This window comes from Ascaphus truei, chromosome 4 (genome assembly GCF_040206685.1).
Source record: "Ascaphus truei isolate aAscTru1 chromosome 4, aAscTru1.hap1, whole genome shotgun sequence".
NCBI classification, from domain to species: Eukaryota; Metazoa; Chordata; class Amphibia; order Anura; family Ascaphidae; genus Ascaphus; species Ascaphus truei.
In genome coordinates, this window is record NC_134486.1 from 55,016,077 (window position 1) to 55,031,709 (window position 15,633).

General features: G+C 43.5%; 1 protein-coding gene across 1 annotated transcript in view; it reads left to right on the forward strand.

The window, feature by feature from the left end:
• The window catches only part of CAMKMT (calmodulin-lysine N-methyltransferase), a 536,774-nt gene that overhangs the window by 476,707 nt on the left and 44,434 nt on the right, over window positions 1-15,633 (forward strand). Inside the window, exon 9 of the mRNA XM_075595793.1 lies at window positions 15,044-15,107. Coding sequence (XP_075451908.1) covers window positions 15,044-15,107 — 64 coding nt within the window. The remainder of the gene's footprint in view (window positions 1-15,043; window positions 15,108-15,633) is intronic.

A 15,633-nucleotide genomic window follows, 5' to 3' on the forward strand; every position in this document is an offset into this window, starting at 1 on the left:
TAGTAGCCAGGGGATACATTGCTACACTCTCCCTCTGGTGGATTCCCAACGACCCCGCTTGGGTCCTAAATTTTCAGGGTTCAATCTCTGATGAAACCTGAATAAAACAATAACTTTCGCATGAATATCACATTGAGACATGATATGCATTTTAGTGAATTTCAATAAATTACAGTTTATTTGCAGGACAATTTGATTTGACTGCCCTGTGGAACCTAGGTTCCTCGAAACCTAGGTTCCTCGAAACCTGGAGAACCTGGTCATAATAGTGCTCAGGTTTTAATAGCCTACTAATGCTCTGTACTACCGGACACTGTCACTGAATATACCCTGTTAAGGTGGTCTGTGTATGGCATGATCCACTGTATTTACAGCAACCATCGAATGATATTCCTGGTAACATAAGGGTCATCCACAACCCAGCAGAATGGCAGGCATGGAATCTAAGTACGCAGAAATATCTCTCCAGGATAATCCCTGAGCACTTTTGTCGGAATTAGGCATACCCCAATCTGACTGATACTCCACCATAATTTCACTAACCCACAGTGGGGCAGATTCAACTCAAGGGACATGCTTTACAACAATGGCTAGGGTATCCTCCTTAATGATTATATCAGAAAAATCCCTTAACTCTCTCTCATTGGGCTAAGGCTCACTACCTTCACTCTCGTCTGAACTGAGTGTAACATCCTCATCTTCAGTACTATACTCAAACTCTAAATTCCCTTCAACTGATTCCTGAAAATAGAATTCAGATCTCAACCTGTTTCTTTCCCACCTCGCCCTACGCTTAAAATCCACAGGCATGTCTGGTTCAGGCAAAAGAGTCTCTATAGTAACATGAGAAAAATTGTCCTTATTTTGCTCTACTTCCCAAGGAAGTGATCCCTCCATAATGGCAATATATGGGACACTATTGGCGGCGGAAAGGATTTTTCCATAGCACAATACTGGTGCTCAGCCAAAGTCTCATGTATGAGCGGTAGCACTGTAACTGGACTGTAAGATTTTGAACGTCCAGGAAAAGGCCTACGAACCCCTCTTGGAGGTCCCATACTTGGAGCAAAGGTAACAGGGGCGGTACTCACTGGAGCGGGAATCAGTAATTTTTCGTCCGCCCCGGTGGTCGCCGTTGAAAGGACCTCATCAGGTTCCGGCATCACGGAATCACGCTCACGCTCACTGCTTTCGTCCTCAGCGATGTAGCTGACCCCGGAAGGCATCGGTCAACAGACCTCGCCATCCGGTCCTTCTGGGAGTAAGGAGGTGGTTCCTCACCACTCCACGGTAGACTGGAATCCCGATGAACACTTGAGACGCATTACTACTGCTGTTCGAGTCGCTGAGTTTTGGCACCCACGAAAGGTTCCGCTGGTGCTCCATCCCTCCTATGTGAGACATGTAGACAAAGCTATGCCATCATCTGGAATCTCCGGCAAAGTCCTTATCTTTAAGGACAAAAGTAGAGCCACTCGCCGGTGGGTGCAGCTTCATAGGTCCCGAGCTGCGGTGCATGCTGGATGTGTCTTTAGGCCCGTCGACTTGCTCATGGATCGGCTCCGGCTGTGGAACCGTCTCGGATACTGAGCCAGCCTCCGCTGTACGGAAAGAAGCTTCTCCATCGTCTGACCCGGTATCAGAGTCGATCAGGTCGCCAGACAAGCAGGATGTAGACGAGGGCACACGGGGTGGGAAGTAGCTGGCACCACAGGTAGGGCACGTGGTTCCCCACTCCAGGTCTTTAGCTGGATAAGCACAATCTGGGCAAAGACACATCAAGCGGGTGAAATCCCCAGCTATTACTTCTAGGTATCCCCTGGGCAAGGAGTCATGTCCTGCAGTAAAATCTGCCATTTTGGATTGGACTAAATTGCGTGGAGGCAGAAGCACAGGTAAGATAGCTCCGCTGTCACTGCTGGCTCCGAAGAACTGAGGGTGCGGTCGAGCACTTAAGACTCCTCCCTTGTCTTTGGTAGTCGATGAGCATTGGTTGTTACCATGGCCCCTCCCTCTGGTGGAGATCAGAGTAGGGTCCCACAGTGACATGACGTGACTCTGACTCCTGGATGAGCCAATCACATCACTGGGGTGAAGTCCTGGCTTTCGCGCCTTAGGCGGATCCCAAGTCCCCGGGAATAGGGTGCACCCAGTAGCACGGGATTCAGCACCCATGCTGAGCACAACCTCGTGGCTGTCGGCGGGAGGCCCGACGCCATTTTGAATTGGTTCACCTACGGGTTGAACCTGGCCAGTTATGACAGGCTCCTCGATCTGAAGAGCAGGCACGTCGTCTGTAGAGGCACCCATAAGCACAATGTCCTCACGGTCCGCACCCCCTGGTGGAACTAGAAGTCCGAAGCAGCACAAAAAGGATGCGGTTATGGCTTTCGTGCCACTCCACAACATTCTCGCAACACTGGTTTCTTCAGTTTGCAACTGAACCATGCGGTCTGCGTGGTTTTGGCAGGAACTTATTTTGTGTGGTCTCTGTGGCATATAGATTAGCAGTCTACCAAGAGTAGGTTGTACCCCAGGCTAGCAAAGCTCCATATCGATTCGCTGCACACAATTACAGTCCATTTCAAGCACTTTGTGGTTCTATAGTCTGGCTACTGGCTAGTAGTACTCTGGGCTTCTTCCCTATGCAGTACCCTTACGCTGCCCCTTCTAGGCTGCTGGTATCGCAGACCCCTCACTGGCTCCTGGGGCTTCCAGATACACCCCCCTTCTAGGTATCTCGACTACCCGCCTTAGGGCAACTTAGAACAGCAATAGCCTTTGTGTCTCCATACCATTCACCCGATAGGGCCATCTAGGTTGTCTTTGCGAGGTTTCTGCTCCTCCTGACTGCAGCTAGCTTCCCTTTTCATTTAGTACTTGCTCTGGAAGCGTATCTCGTTACTTCCAGCTTTGTTTCGCTATAAGCCTGTCTTGCTACATATCTCAGCAGCGCCTCCAAATGTTATGGTGTTTCCCCCACCCAATCGCAGATAGGGGCCATTACAGGGTGTGTGTGGTACATACCTGCTGGTAACAAGAGGACTGAGTTGTCCGCAATGACTTTGGGATACAGGAACAGGCTTCTGGGGTTCATACCACACATAATACTTAGCAGTGCAGCACCTCCATCTGCTGTAGGCTCCAGAAATGTATGGATATGATCTCCCACAGTAGAACTTGTACTCGCCCCCAAGTTAGATCGCACACCAGGCCAGAGCCATATTGCAAACAGGAACGGTTTATTACTACAGTTGTTGCAGTAATACACAGCTACTCAGCAGTCTTCTGCCGGTTACAGTCTTTTCACTCGCAGTTATCACTGGAGATGGTCCCTGGACTGCCACTACAGGCCAAGGGCACCCACAGCCGTCCTAGCTCTTCCCCTCCTCCGTAGCATAGGCAGAGGTACAATCCCACTCACTCCTACCCACAGGGAAGAGCACATGGGAAGGCCCCAATCTCAGACTCCCAGACGTGTAACCTTCCTTCCTCAGGGGGATGGAATAATCTCCAAATTTAGGGCGGTCCTGCCCTTAAGTACAGCCAGAAGGAGGGCACCCGTTGTCCCAGCTGCAAACGGATGTGCCACCCTCTGCTGTCACTCAAGTGCAGTACCAAAGGTGAAAACCCCATACCAACTACTGTCAACCTGTTAATACCAGGGTTTACTGCCAGCCCATTGGGTAGAATAGTAGCTAGGGGACCCCGCTACACTTATATGAGAACCAACACGTTGCCCTTACAAGACAAATGATTACAAATCGCTTATCAGTTGTATCAACCCTTCACTTCAGTCGGGTTGCCGGTGATGATCTATTGACAGACTCTGTTGGCAGCGTGGCTTCCCTAGCGTTATATAAACAAAGCCTGTAGCTGGCACTCCAAGTACCAGTATAGAGTAATAGTGCTTGTCCTATAAGGATAATGTAAAAGACATTACCGTTCTTGCGAGAGTTAAATAAAGACAGCACTCAGTCCAAGAATCCCAAAAAAGGTGTATTCAGCATGTAGCATATAGACGCCCAATCCGACATTTCGATCGTGAAGTGGGACCTTTCTCAAGGGTGGTGCAAAGACAAACAGACAACCAATGATTTATATACCTTCACCAATGTGTACATAAACACCTGTACCTGATTGTGTGATACCGAGAAGCCCGTGAAAATCAGTTAGATCCACTCCGGTGCCGTGCCGCCATCTTGTGAGAGGTACATACAATCTGTGTTGACTGAATCTTTCAGCTGTACTCGACTCGCGTGGCTAAAGCATCCCTGTCACCTAGGTAACCCTGATGCGCATGCGTATTCGAATCAGGTAATCAGTTAGATCTGCTCTGTCGTGGGTAAGTCATCTTACTGGGGGTCCATACACTACGTGTTTGACTGAATCTATCAGCTGTACCTGACTCACGCATCTAGAACATCCCGGTCACCTAGGTGATCATTACATGCATGCATATTTGAATCCACGGGCTTATTCCCCAAATCAGATGTCCTGACTCACACAACTAGAGCGTCCCGGTCACCAAACCAACCTGGACACACATACGCAATTTTTTTACGGACTTATACCCCAAGTCATGATATCTACCCAATGTTACGGGCTTCTCTTAAACCAACATACAGTATGTGAGAATAAGGAGTGAAGAAACAGAAGGAAACCTAAATCAAACATGCATAGAATATAAAAAAAATTAACCCACAAATGAGGTATAGTCATGCAGTGCCTGGTGAATAGCCAGAATAGAAATATATATATATATATATATATATATATATATATATATATATATATATATAAAAAACATACGAACCAATCCGGGGACCAGTAAAGAGACAGCAAACTGCACGGGGTTAATCCAAAAGTATGTATTCACGACATAAAACACACGTAAGCCGACGTTTCGGTCTCACAGAGAGACCTTCCTCAGGGCCGTGCAACCCACAAGTGCAAGTGACCAAACATATATACCCCCACCCATAGTAAAGTGCAAACAAAGGGAACCAATCACCCACATGCAATCAGACATGGTATTCAACATAGCTGTGCTCCGTGTCCCCTCCCCCATTACCTGTAAGGCCATATAATATGAATCGCCATAGATAGAGAGCAGGCACTTTTGCTATCAGGGAAATTCGCCCTGAGACGCTTGTCTCGGTGTCTAGTGTCCGTGCGGAGGAGCGTCACGCGCCGCGCATGCGCAGTAGAGCACCACACACTGCCCACCGGAGTGCCAGTCAGGAGTACGCGCCACGCGCCACGCACCACAACAGTGTGCAGACGCCTCACATAGTCTCCCTGGCAACAGAGGACGCCGGCAACGCAGATCACGCATGCGCAGTCTTGAAAACTGCATCAGAACGCAATGCCCAACACACCGACAGCTGTGATCAGACAGGAAAGGGGGCACAGAGCATTAAAGTAAGCCACAGGGGGACCGATATAGGACCGGAGCACAAGACGCGCATAACACCACCACTACAAATATAGACAAAGGAGGTGAAGGTGTGCAAAGGGAGTGATACAACAGAGTATTAGCGACATATATACATAAGGCATAATTCAGAACTTAGTCATATTAAAAAAAACATCTATAGAAAGCAGCTAAGTTTAAGCTCCTCATTAAGGCCACCAGGTGTCATAGTCCGGAGTTCATATATAAGCCTAGCTTCATGTTTTAACAAAGTCTTGCCCCTATCAGCCCCACGGGGGGGAACTGGAACCTGCAGAATAGGCATACATGGGAGTGTAGCCAATGTGTGTCTCTTTTCTTTGAAATGCCTAGCCACAGGTAGGCACTTCAGGTCTTCTTCAGTAGCATCACTCTGTGCATAGCCATACGCTCTTTCAGCATCCTAACTGTCTTCCCGATGTAAAGCAATCCACAAGGACACCTAATGAAATACACCACAAATTTTGATTCACAGTTCAGTGGTTGTTTGATTTTGATCGGTGTACCACTATGCGGGTGATTGTAACTAGGGCCCAGCTGCATGTAATGGCAATTAGTGCAGCCATGACAGCGGTACGATCCAGGTTTTTTGGCTAACCAGGAGGTGGATGTAGCATATTTGTCTGTTGGACCAGACCCAGTAACCATATCACCAATGCTTGGTCCCCGACGAAAACAAAATAGGGGTGGTTCTCTAGCACATGCACCAATCCTATCATCACTCTCCAAGATGCGCCAATTATACCGAATACAGCGCTTAATGCTATTTGTAGCAGTACTAAACGTACTAACTATATTAAGCCTATTGCTAACCGGTCTGCCTGATGATGGTATCAATAACTCGCTCCTGTCAATTTGTCCAACCTTCTGCAGGGCAAAGTCAATATCCTTGGCCGAGTAGCCCCTTTCCCGAAAGCGTGCGGCCATTTGGGCAAGGGCCCTTTTTGATTCCTCTGGATCGGTGGTGATTCTCTTCACTCTGAGAAGTTGGGAGTATGGGAGACCCCTCTTTAGCGGTACAGGATGGTGACTGGCTGCACATAGAAGGGAGTTCTTATCGGTGCTCTTCCGGTATAATCTGGTGGCCAACGTACCACCAATTTTGTACACTATGGTGTCCAGAAAGGCAATTTCCTGATTGCTGTGGTTAAGGATAAACCGGATTGTAGAGGGAATGTTGTTTAAGACAGAAACAAACGCCAGCAGCTCATCCTCACTGCCTGTCCACAGAATAAAGATGTCGTCAATATAGCGGAGGTACTTGGCGATATGCCGTCCATGCGTAGTGTCAGTCAATATGTGCATCCGTTCATACAAATCCATAAAGAGATTTGCATAAGACGGTGCCATATTGGAGCCCATGGCCGTACCAGTTAGTTGTAAATAATAATGTTTTTCAAATTTAAAGAAATTTTTATGGAGGATGACTTCAATGAGCAGCATGAGAAACTCAACTGGCGGACCTTGCTCAACTACAAATTCTTCCAATTTGGTACGTACTGCTTCTAGGCCCTCTGCATGGGGAATGTTGGTATACAGACTAGACACATCTAGCGTGGCAAGAATGCAATCTGATGTGTCAACGGAAAGATGACTGAGCTGCTCAATGAAATCCGTGGTGTCCCTGATATATGAACCCATTCTGACCACCAACGGCTGCAAATAAAAGTCCACAAATTGTGAAAGGGGATGGCACAACGACCCACGGGCCGAGATGATAGGTCTGCCTGGTGGTGCAACTATAGATTTATGCACTTTGGGGAGAGTGTATAGTACTGGCATCACGGGGTAGTCCTGGGTCAGGAATTTGCTGGTTTCTTCCGTGATCCAGGCGTTGTTGAAGCCAACTCGAATGATGCCATCAATCTCCTTCTTGTAAGCCGTCGTCGGATCCCCAGGGAGGCGTCTATAATGATGCACAACTGCAAGCTGTTGCTCAATCTCCTGTTTGTAGTATTGGTAGTTTAATACAACAATCCCACCACCTTTGTCCGCTGCTCTCACCATGATCTCTTTATTATCCCGTAACATTTTCAGGGCTGCTCGCTCGTCTCTCGATATATTGAAGAAGCTGGTCTTGTGGTTCTTCAAAAATTTTCGTGTGTCTTTGGTAACCAAATTCATAAATGCAGCTATGTTTGGGTTCAGCGAGTGCGGATCAAAGGTGCTCCTGGTCTTAAATGGATTGGGGGTAGTATCTCCAGAATAGTCAGTATTGTTGTTCTTAGAAAAGAAGTCCTTCAACCTCAATTGTCTATGCAATCTGTACATATCGACCTCCCAGTCAAAGGAATCTTGCATGTGGGTCGGCACGAATGATAGGCCTTTCTGTAAGATGCTTACTTCTGCCGGTGTCAGTGAATGGTCCGATAGATTGTAGATCACCGTCTCGCTGGCTTGGTGCCCCTTGTCGCTTTTCCTTCGCGCACGGGATACCGCCGATCTCCTGCCCCCTCTCCTGGTGGGTCTGCACGCGTTGTGCCATGCGGGAGTGTTCTTGCTCGACCGCCATCACCCGGACCTAAAAAAGGCTCCATAGAGGCGTTGTCCGGGGCATCCGATGCATCTGTGTCACTGGTCGTGTAGCCCATCTTGGCAGCATCACCACGCCTAGACCGGGACTGGTACCGTCGCTGTGGACCGCTTCTGCTGCCCTTCGTCTCACCCAGCCCCAAGAGCCATCGGTAGACGTTCCGCTCCTTGTAATCCGCCGTGACCTGCCGGAGCTTCTCTTTTTTAAATTTAATCAGATTTGCCCTGTAGGCATCAACCGTGTTCTGCATCTTATCCAGCCAGTTGGTGTCCGTATCCGCCGCCAGTATATATATATATATATATATATATATATATATATTGAGAGAGAGAAAAAGGCCCTAAATAAAGCACTCTAGTATTTGTATCAGTACAAATCACATAAAGTTTATTAAATGTATTGTCACAGAACAAAAATGGTTAAAACAAAGCACAGAAATGTTTAAAATACAGCATGGATCCCCTGTTCATTACAAAGCTAAACAACTCCCTCAATGAAGATGCCCAAAATACACTCAGATAGTATTCTGAAACACCTGACAAAATATACCTGGTGTGACACCCAACAGACTAAATAGTCACGGCTAGGGCTATGTGATCATCTGCAAAAGGTCTGATATGCCTACTAACCCCTGCAGTGTAGGGTTTGTCTAGGCGACAAAAAGTAGCAGTTAAGTGACAGCAGAGATACACACTCCCAGTAGAAGGCTGTGTGCCGAAACGCGTAGGAGCAGGTCCAGCAGGCAGGATCCCCTGGTTTGTCCCCTCTCTGGGTCACATTACTATGCTCTAACATCCCTCCTTGTTCCCCCTTGAATGTACCGACCACACTGTACCTGACCATAGGTGATGTATCACTCTTTCTAGCTATAGGCTTATATGTGCTTTGCAGGCTTTAATCTGTGTATCTCTGCTGTCACTTAACTGCTACTTTTTGTCGCCTAGACAAACCCTACACTGCAGGGTGTTAGTAGGCATATCAGACCTTTTGCAGATGATCACATAGCCCTAGCCGTGACTATTTAGTCTGTTGGGTGTCACACCAGGTATATTTTGTCAGGTGTTTCAGAATACTATCTGAGTGTATTTTGGGCATCTTCATTGAGGGAGTTGTTTAGCTTTGTAATGAACAGGGGATCCATGCTGTATTTTAAACATTTCTGTGCTTTGTTTTAACCATTTTTGTTCTGTGACAATACATTTAATAAACTTTATGTGATTTGTACTGATACAAATACTAGAGTGCTTTATTTAGGGCCTTTTTCTCTCTCTCAATCTATTATACTGCCCTTATAGCACCACCGACACATCATTGTAGTTTGGATTTTTCCAGTGTTGGTATTTAGCTGTGTTTACATGTCTTGTGGATGCGGGGTCCTCTCTTTCTCTCTTGCATATATATATGTCCTGCGTTTTTTCTATTTTGGCTATTCACCAGACACTGCATGACTATACTGTACCTCATTTGTGGGTTAATTGTTTTTATATTCTATCTATGTTTGATTTATGTTTCCTTCTGTTTCTTCACTCCTTATCCTCACAGATGTTGGTTTAAAAGAAGCCTGTAACATTGTGTAGATATCATGACTTGGGTATAAGTCCATAAATTATTTTGCGCATGTGCGTCCAGATTGCTTTGGTGACCGGAACGTTCTAGCTTCGTGGGTCAGGACAGCTGATTTGAGAAACAAGCCTGTGGATTCAAATACATATGCGTGTCATGATCACCTAGGTGACCGGGACGCTCTAGATGCGTGAGTCAGGTGCACCTGATAGATTCAGTCAAACACGGACTGTATGGACCCCCAATAAGATGATAAACCTGCGGAGGAGCAGATCTAATTGATTACCTGATAGAATTGGGGAATAAGCTCGTTGATTCGAATACACATGCGTGTCAGGGTTACCTAGGTGACAGGGATGCTTTTAGTGGCGTGACTACAGCTGATAGATTCAGTAAACACAGATGTATGTACCTCCCACAAGATGGCAGCGCACACACCGGAGCAGATCTAACTGATTTTCGCTGGCTTCTCTGTATCAAGCAATCAGGTACAGGTGTTTATGTACACATTGGTGAAGGTATATAAATCGTTGTTTGTCAGTTTGTCTTTGCAACCCCATTGAGAAAGGTCCCACTTCGCGATCGAAACGTCAGATTGGGCGTCTATATACTACATGCTGAATACACCTTTTTTGGATTCTTGGAGTGCTGTCTTTATTTACCTCTCGCAATAACGGTAATATCTTTTATATTTATTTTTATATATATATATATATATATATATATATATATATATATATATATAGCCCAAGAAGAAGTGAATAAAGTAGCGCCACTCATAAACCAGTGAAAAAAATAATAAACCCTTTCAAAGTGCTAAATTCAAAATACAAAACAATCCTATAATGAGTGTTAAATATAAAGTTAATACTGACAAACTAAAATATACACTCTATTATATATACATTAAAATAAATGATAAAATAATAAACAGTCCATGTGTAAATGTCCAAACCCCAAAATGAGTCCTGATCGGTAATACAGGAAATAATACAGAATCCAAGGGTCCACGCCAGCTCTCAAATGGAAGAACCACTTCCAAGGCAGAATCTATAGATACAAAAAGAAGACAGAGAGCGCACGCCCCATAGTGTGATCCTGTACATTTAATGATGGGAAGGGGTTGGTGGGGGGATTAAAAACACTTACAAAGTATAAGTGAATAACAAGCAATTTGTGACAAAATTATCACCACCGATGCAGGAACCGTCCCGTGACGTGTTGTCAGTCCAACTGGAACCTTTGAGCAATGCACCCGACAGCGTCCGTCCTTAGCGTCCTTGATAAAGTTGCATTATTGTGACGAAACGTGTCAGGGACATACTTTACGACATTACGTCATCACGTTGCCTACATGCTTTACGGCCGGAGCGTGTAGGAGCTGTATTGAGGCCAACTCCGATGCCACACTGCGTGGAAGACTTCATTTGATCGCGCTAAGGACGGACGCTGTCGGGTGCATTGCTCAAAGGTTCCAGTTGGACTGACAACACGTCACGGGACGGTTCCTGCATCGGTGGTGATAATTTTGTCACAAATTGCTTGTTATTCACTTATACTTTGTAAGTGTTTTTAATCCCCCCGCTCTCTGTCTTCTTTTTGTATATATATATATATAAATATATATATATATATATATAGTTAAGTTATGGTGAGTAAAAAAGTGACAAAAACCCTCCACATCAAAGCATATAGCAAATGGAAATATAACTGTATGCTCATTTGCATGTCGTAGACAGGTCTGCAACCCCTCCTTTCACCATTATCACCCAGCACAAAGCACTTATACATATATATGCACTTATGCATACATATATATATATATATATATATATATATTTATTTTTTTATAATAATGAAAAACTTAAAGTTTTTTTCTAAATAAAAAAGTCTTATAATAAAAAACATATAGTTTACATTAAAATAATTTGAATTTAAAACAAAGAAGTGCCATAGAAATATGGTAATATTCCAATAAATAATTGTACAATTTTATATATATATATATATATATATATATATATATATATAAAATTCCCTAAAGAACACATTAATTTACTTTAGAACAGTAAGCCTTCACCAATACATAAGCATTAGTGTAGGAAGTCATGACCCTTCATAGATCTAGAATAAGCCGTATTATGACCTCGTAGCAAAATCCTTAACTATTTTCCGGGGATGACATCTTTCACCTTGGCATTGTTGTTGAGCAGCTGTACTGTGGCTTCTTGAATTACTTCTGAGTCGTTCATCCAATTTGCCTGCTGTGGATATTGCTAGGTTTCCTTGGGTGTTATTTTACTGCACATACCTCTCAAACTAAGGATTTAGCTGAGAGTTGCCTCCTCTTTTCAATCTTTCTCTGCACTTCCTGATGAGATCTTTGTATGGAAACCATTTATAATGAAAAACAAGATAATGCCCATCATCCAGACATGTTTCTATAGTGGCACAAATCTTCTTAGAATCATTCATGTCTTAGTACTGTACAGTATGTAATCTACTTTTACACTTAGCCTTATTCATAAATCAGAGAGTTAATCTATAGCTTCATTGCAATCAGTTATAATTTGATTTATTTGTATACCCTCCTCCTATTGCATACAAATACTGTACATTGTATATAAGTATTTTGGGGCAGTATATATATATATATATATATATATATATATCAATATCTAAGCAGGTTGCTGCGTAAAAAACAATTCTACAACCAGCAAGAAATACAGTCGTTTTTTTTACCCCTTCACCAGAAAGGGTTATTGTTGCTTGCCACCCATCATTTTTGCATCACATTTTTAAATAACAAGCCGGGCTTTTATCTAGTTTTTATCCAATCAGATGTATTCATGTGGGCGTAACAACAAGAAAGAAAAAAGTGAGAAGCGCAGACAGTGGGGGTTGTGATTAAACTAAAATTCTTTATTAAATAAACTAGTCCCAGGAAAACCCCTCTAGGACAACAATGTGAAATCAATACATAAATAGTAATTTAAAAGTAGTGCTGATGGAATGGATATGCGGTACCAGTTAATCAGTCTCCATGGGATTGAAAACGGGAATTGCCCGATAGACAGTCTTGGTCCTTTAGATAGTGCACTGCCCGGGCAGGTATTGGTGAAGAGGGGTACCCCAGGGTTGAGACAGTATTGGAAAAGCTCACCCTTTAAATACTGCAGATCCTTGGCGGTCCTGCTGTCCCTCAGATCACGGAAACCGCTCCGGTGCACACAGCATGGATGTGCTGTAACTCGCGATACCACGCAGCCCTCCGGGTGTCCGGGTCTAATGTCACTTCCGGCTGTGACGCACAGACCCTTCCCGGTAGTCTCTGGGCTCCGTCTTTCAGCGCTCCACCTCCTGATGGTACAGTGACCACACAGACAGCGCGGCAAGTGGTATTAGCCGCTTCCTTCAGACGCACTGTTTAGCCAGCAAACACTCTATTTGCTCCTCCTCCTACGCGTTTCACCAAAAGGAGTAGGAGGAGGAGCAAATAGAGTGTTTGCTGGCTAAACAGTGCGTCTGAAGGAAGCGGCTAATACCACTTGCCGCGCTGTCTGTGTGGTCACTGTACCATCAGGAGGTGGAGCGCTGAAAGACGGAGCCCAGAGACTACCGGGAAGGGTCTGTGCGTCACAGCCGGAAGTGACATTAGACCCGGACACCCGGAGGGCTGCGTGGTATCGCGAGTTACAGCACATCCATGCTGTGTGCACCGGAGCGGTTTCCGTGATCTGAGGGACAGCAGGACCGCCAAGGATCTGCAGTATTTAAAGGGTGAGCTTTTCCAATACTGTCTCAACCCTGGGGTACCCCTCTTCACCAATACCTGCCCGGGCAGTGCACTATCTAAAGGACCAAGACTGTCTATCGGGCAATTCCCGTTTTCAATCCCCTGGAGACTGATTAACTGGTACCGCATATCCATTCCATCAGCACTACTTTTAAATTACTATTTATGTATTGATTTCACATTGTTGTCCTGGAGGGGTTTTCCTGGGACTAGTTTATTTAATAAAGAATTTTAGTTTAATCACAACCCCCACTGTCTGCGCTTCTCACTTTTTTCTTTCTTGTTGTTACGCCCACACTAGGGACTGGGGGTTCCCTATTATCAGAAGCTGCACCCACCATCGGGTTGTGATTACTTTAATTCCATTTATATTTTAATGTAACATCAGCAAACACTCATTTGCACCGGACTGGTTCATGTCACATGCCTTTTTTGTTTTTGTGATTTTTTTCTTTTTTCTTTTGCTCCAGTGCCCATATTTAAATAACAACCCATTCGGCGCTTTTATACTTTTTTTGTTTTTTTCTTGTTAGATGTATTCATGTGACCATTTTTATTACTAGTGCATTTTCAACTAACTAACAAAACATAAAAACCCAGATTACCCATACTCAGTTTGTTTTCCTACAATAGGGGGTTACTGTCTTGCATTAAATAGGGAATTATTTAAAGGCTAACACCCAATTTCTAGGCATAACACATTTCCTGCATGCTTTTATGTAATTACAGGGTCCTAAATATACACATATATATGTATGGAACATTTGTCTGGGAACAAAAAAAAAAAAGACATTATGGAAGTAGAAAAAGTGCAGAGAAGAGCCACCAAATTAAAGGGGATGGAAATCGGATTTATGAGGAGAGGCTAGCTAAATTATATTTGTTTAAATTAGAAAGAGGCGTCTAAAAGGAGATATGATAACTATATAGTAATATATTCGGGGACAATACAATACATGCTTTAAAAACAACTATTCATCCCAAGGGCAGTACAAACAACACAGGGTCAGCCCTTAAGGTGGGAGGAAAGGAGATTTCACCAGCAACAATGGAAAGGGTTCTTTACAGTAAGGGCATTTAAAACGTGAGACTGTGATGGCAGATACAATAGATATCTTCAAAAAAAGGTTGGACATCTTTTTTGAAAGGATAGGTATACAGTGACATAATAAATAAGTAAACTCGGGAAGGATGTTGATCCAGGAAGTAATCTGATTGCCATTATTTGGAGTCAGGAAATAATGAATTTGTCCCCTTATGAGATATTAGATGATATATCACTGAGGTTTTTTATTTGTTTTACTCTGGATCAATGTACTGTAAGTACGGATATGGGATAAAGTATCTGTCGTCTACATTATTCATAGGTTGAACTTGATGGACATATGTCTTTTTTAAACCTCATCTACTATGTAACTATGTAACATCATGTTCATAATTAGTTTTAAAAAACAGATTATGCTTTGTATATCACATGGAAATATTTGTTATACCTTCACAAACATATCATTTTAATTAGTACTAGATAAATCACATAAACATAATTTTTTTCTCTGATAGACATAGTTACAGAGAAGGCAGATTTTTTATTTTACAATGTGTAAACATACACAATTAGCCATGTATTTATCTACCTTAGTATCATTAAAACGTACAACTCATTTTAATCTGTTCTCTGTTCTCTTCTCAATGTCAGCCTGTTTCTGGACCAGTACAGAGCCTGCCTTGTTGATGCAATAAAGAGATTACTCCAGCCCAGTGTAAGTATGTTTCTATTTTCTCCTGAACACTGGCTTCAGAATAATTAGTCTGTGCACAATGATTGAGAGAGTAATGGAATGGCAGGATTAATGTCATGTAATACTTTAATACTTATTATGTCCAACTTCAATTGAGTCTTCTAATCTATCAGATTCTTTCCTAATCATAAACTAGGAAACTTCTTATACTTGGCCTTCTGATAAGGAACACAGTGGGGAGTAAAATAAATGAAACCGCTTCAAAGATAGTATGAGATTATTGTGTATCAAAGGGTTTCTTGAGTATTTTCCTTTGATAACAATGTATTTGTAAAAGTAAAACTAAGATATTGAAAGTTTTTGGTTGCCTTCTGTCTTATTTAATCCCCTAAACTGTAGCCCCTTGCATTGTGTTTTTTACATAGTCAAATACCCCCCCCCCCCCATACATTAAAAAAAATGGTTTAATAATCCTTTCATGTCATCCCCAGCCAACTAAAGTGATTCCTTAAAAAATACTGACTGTATTTTTCTGTGTAAATGGGAG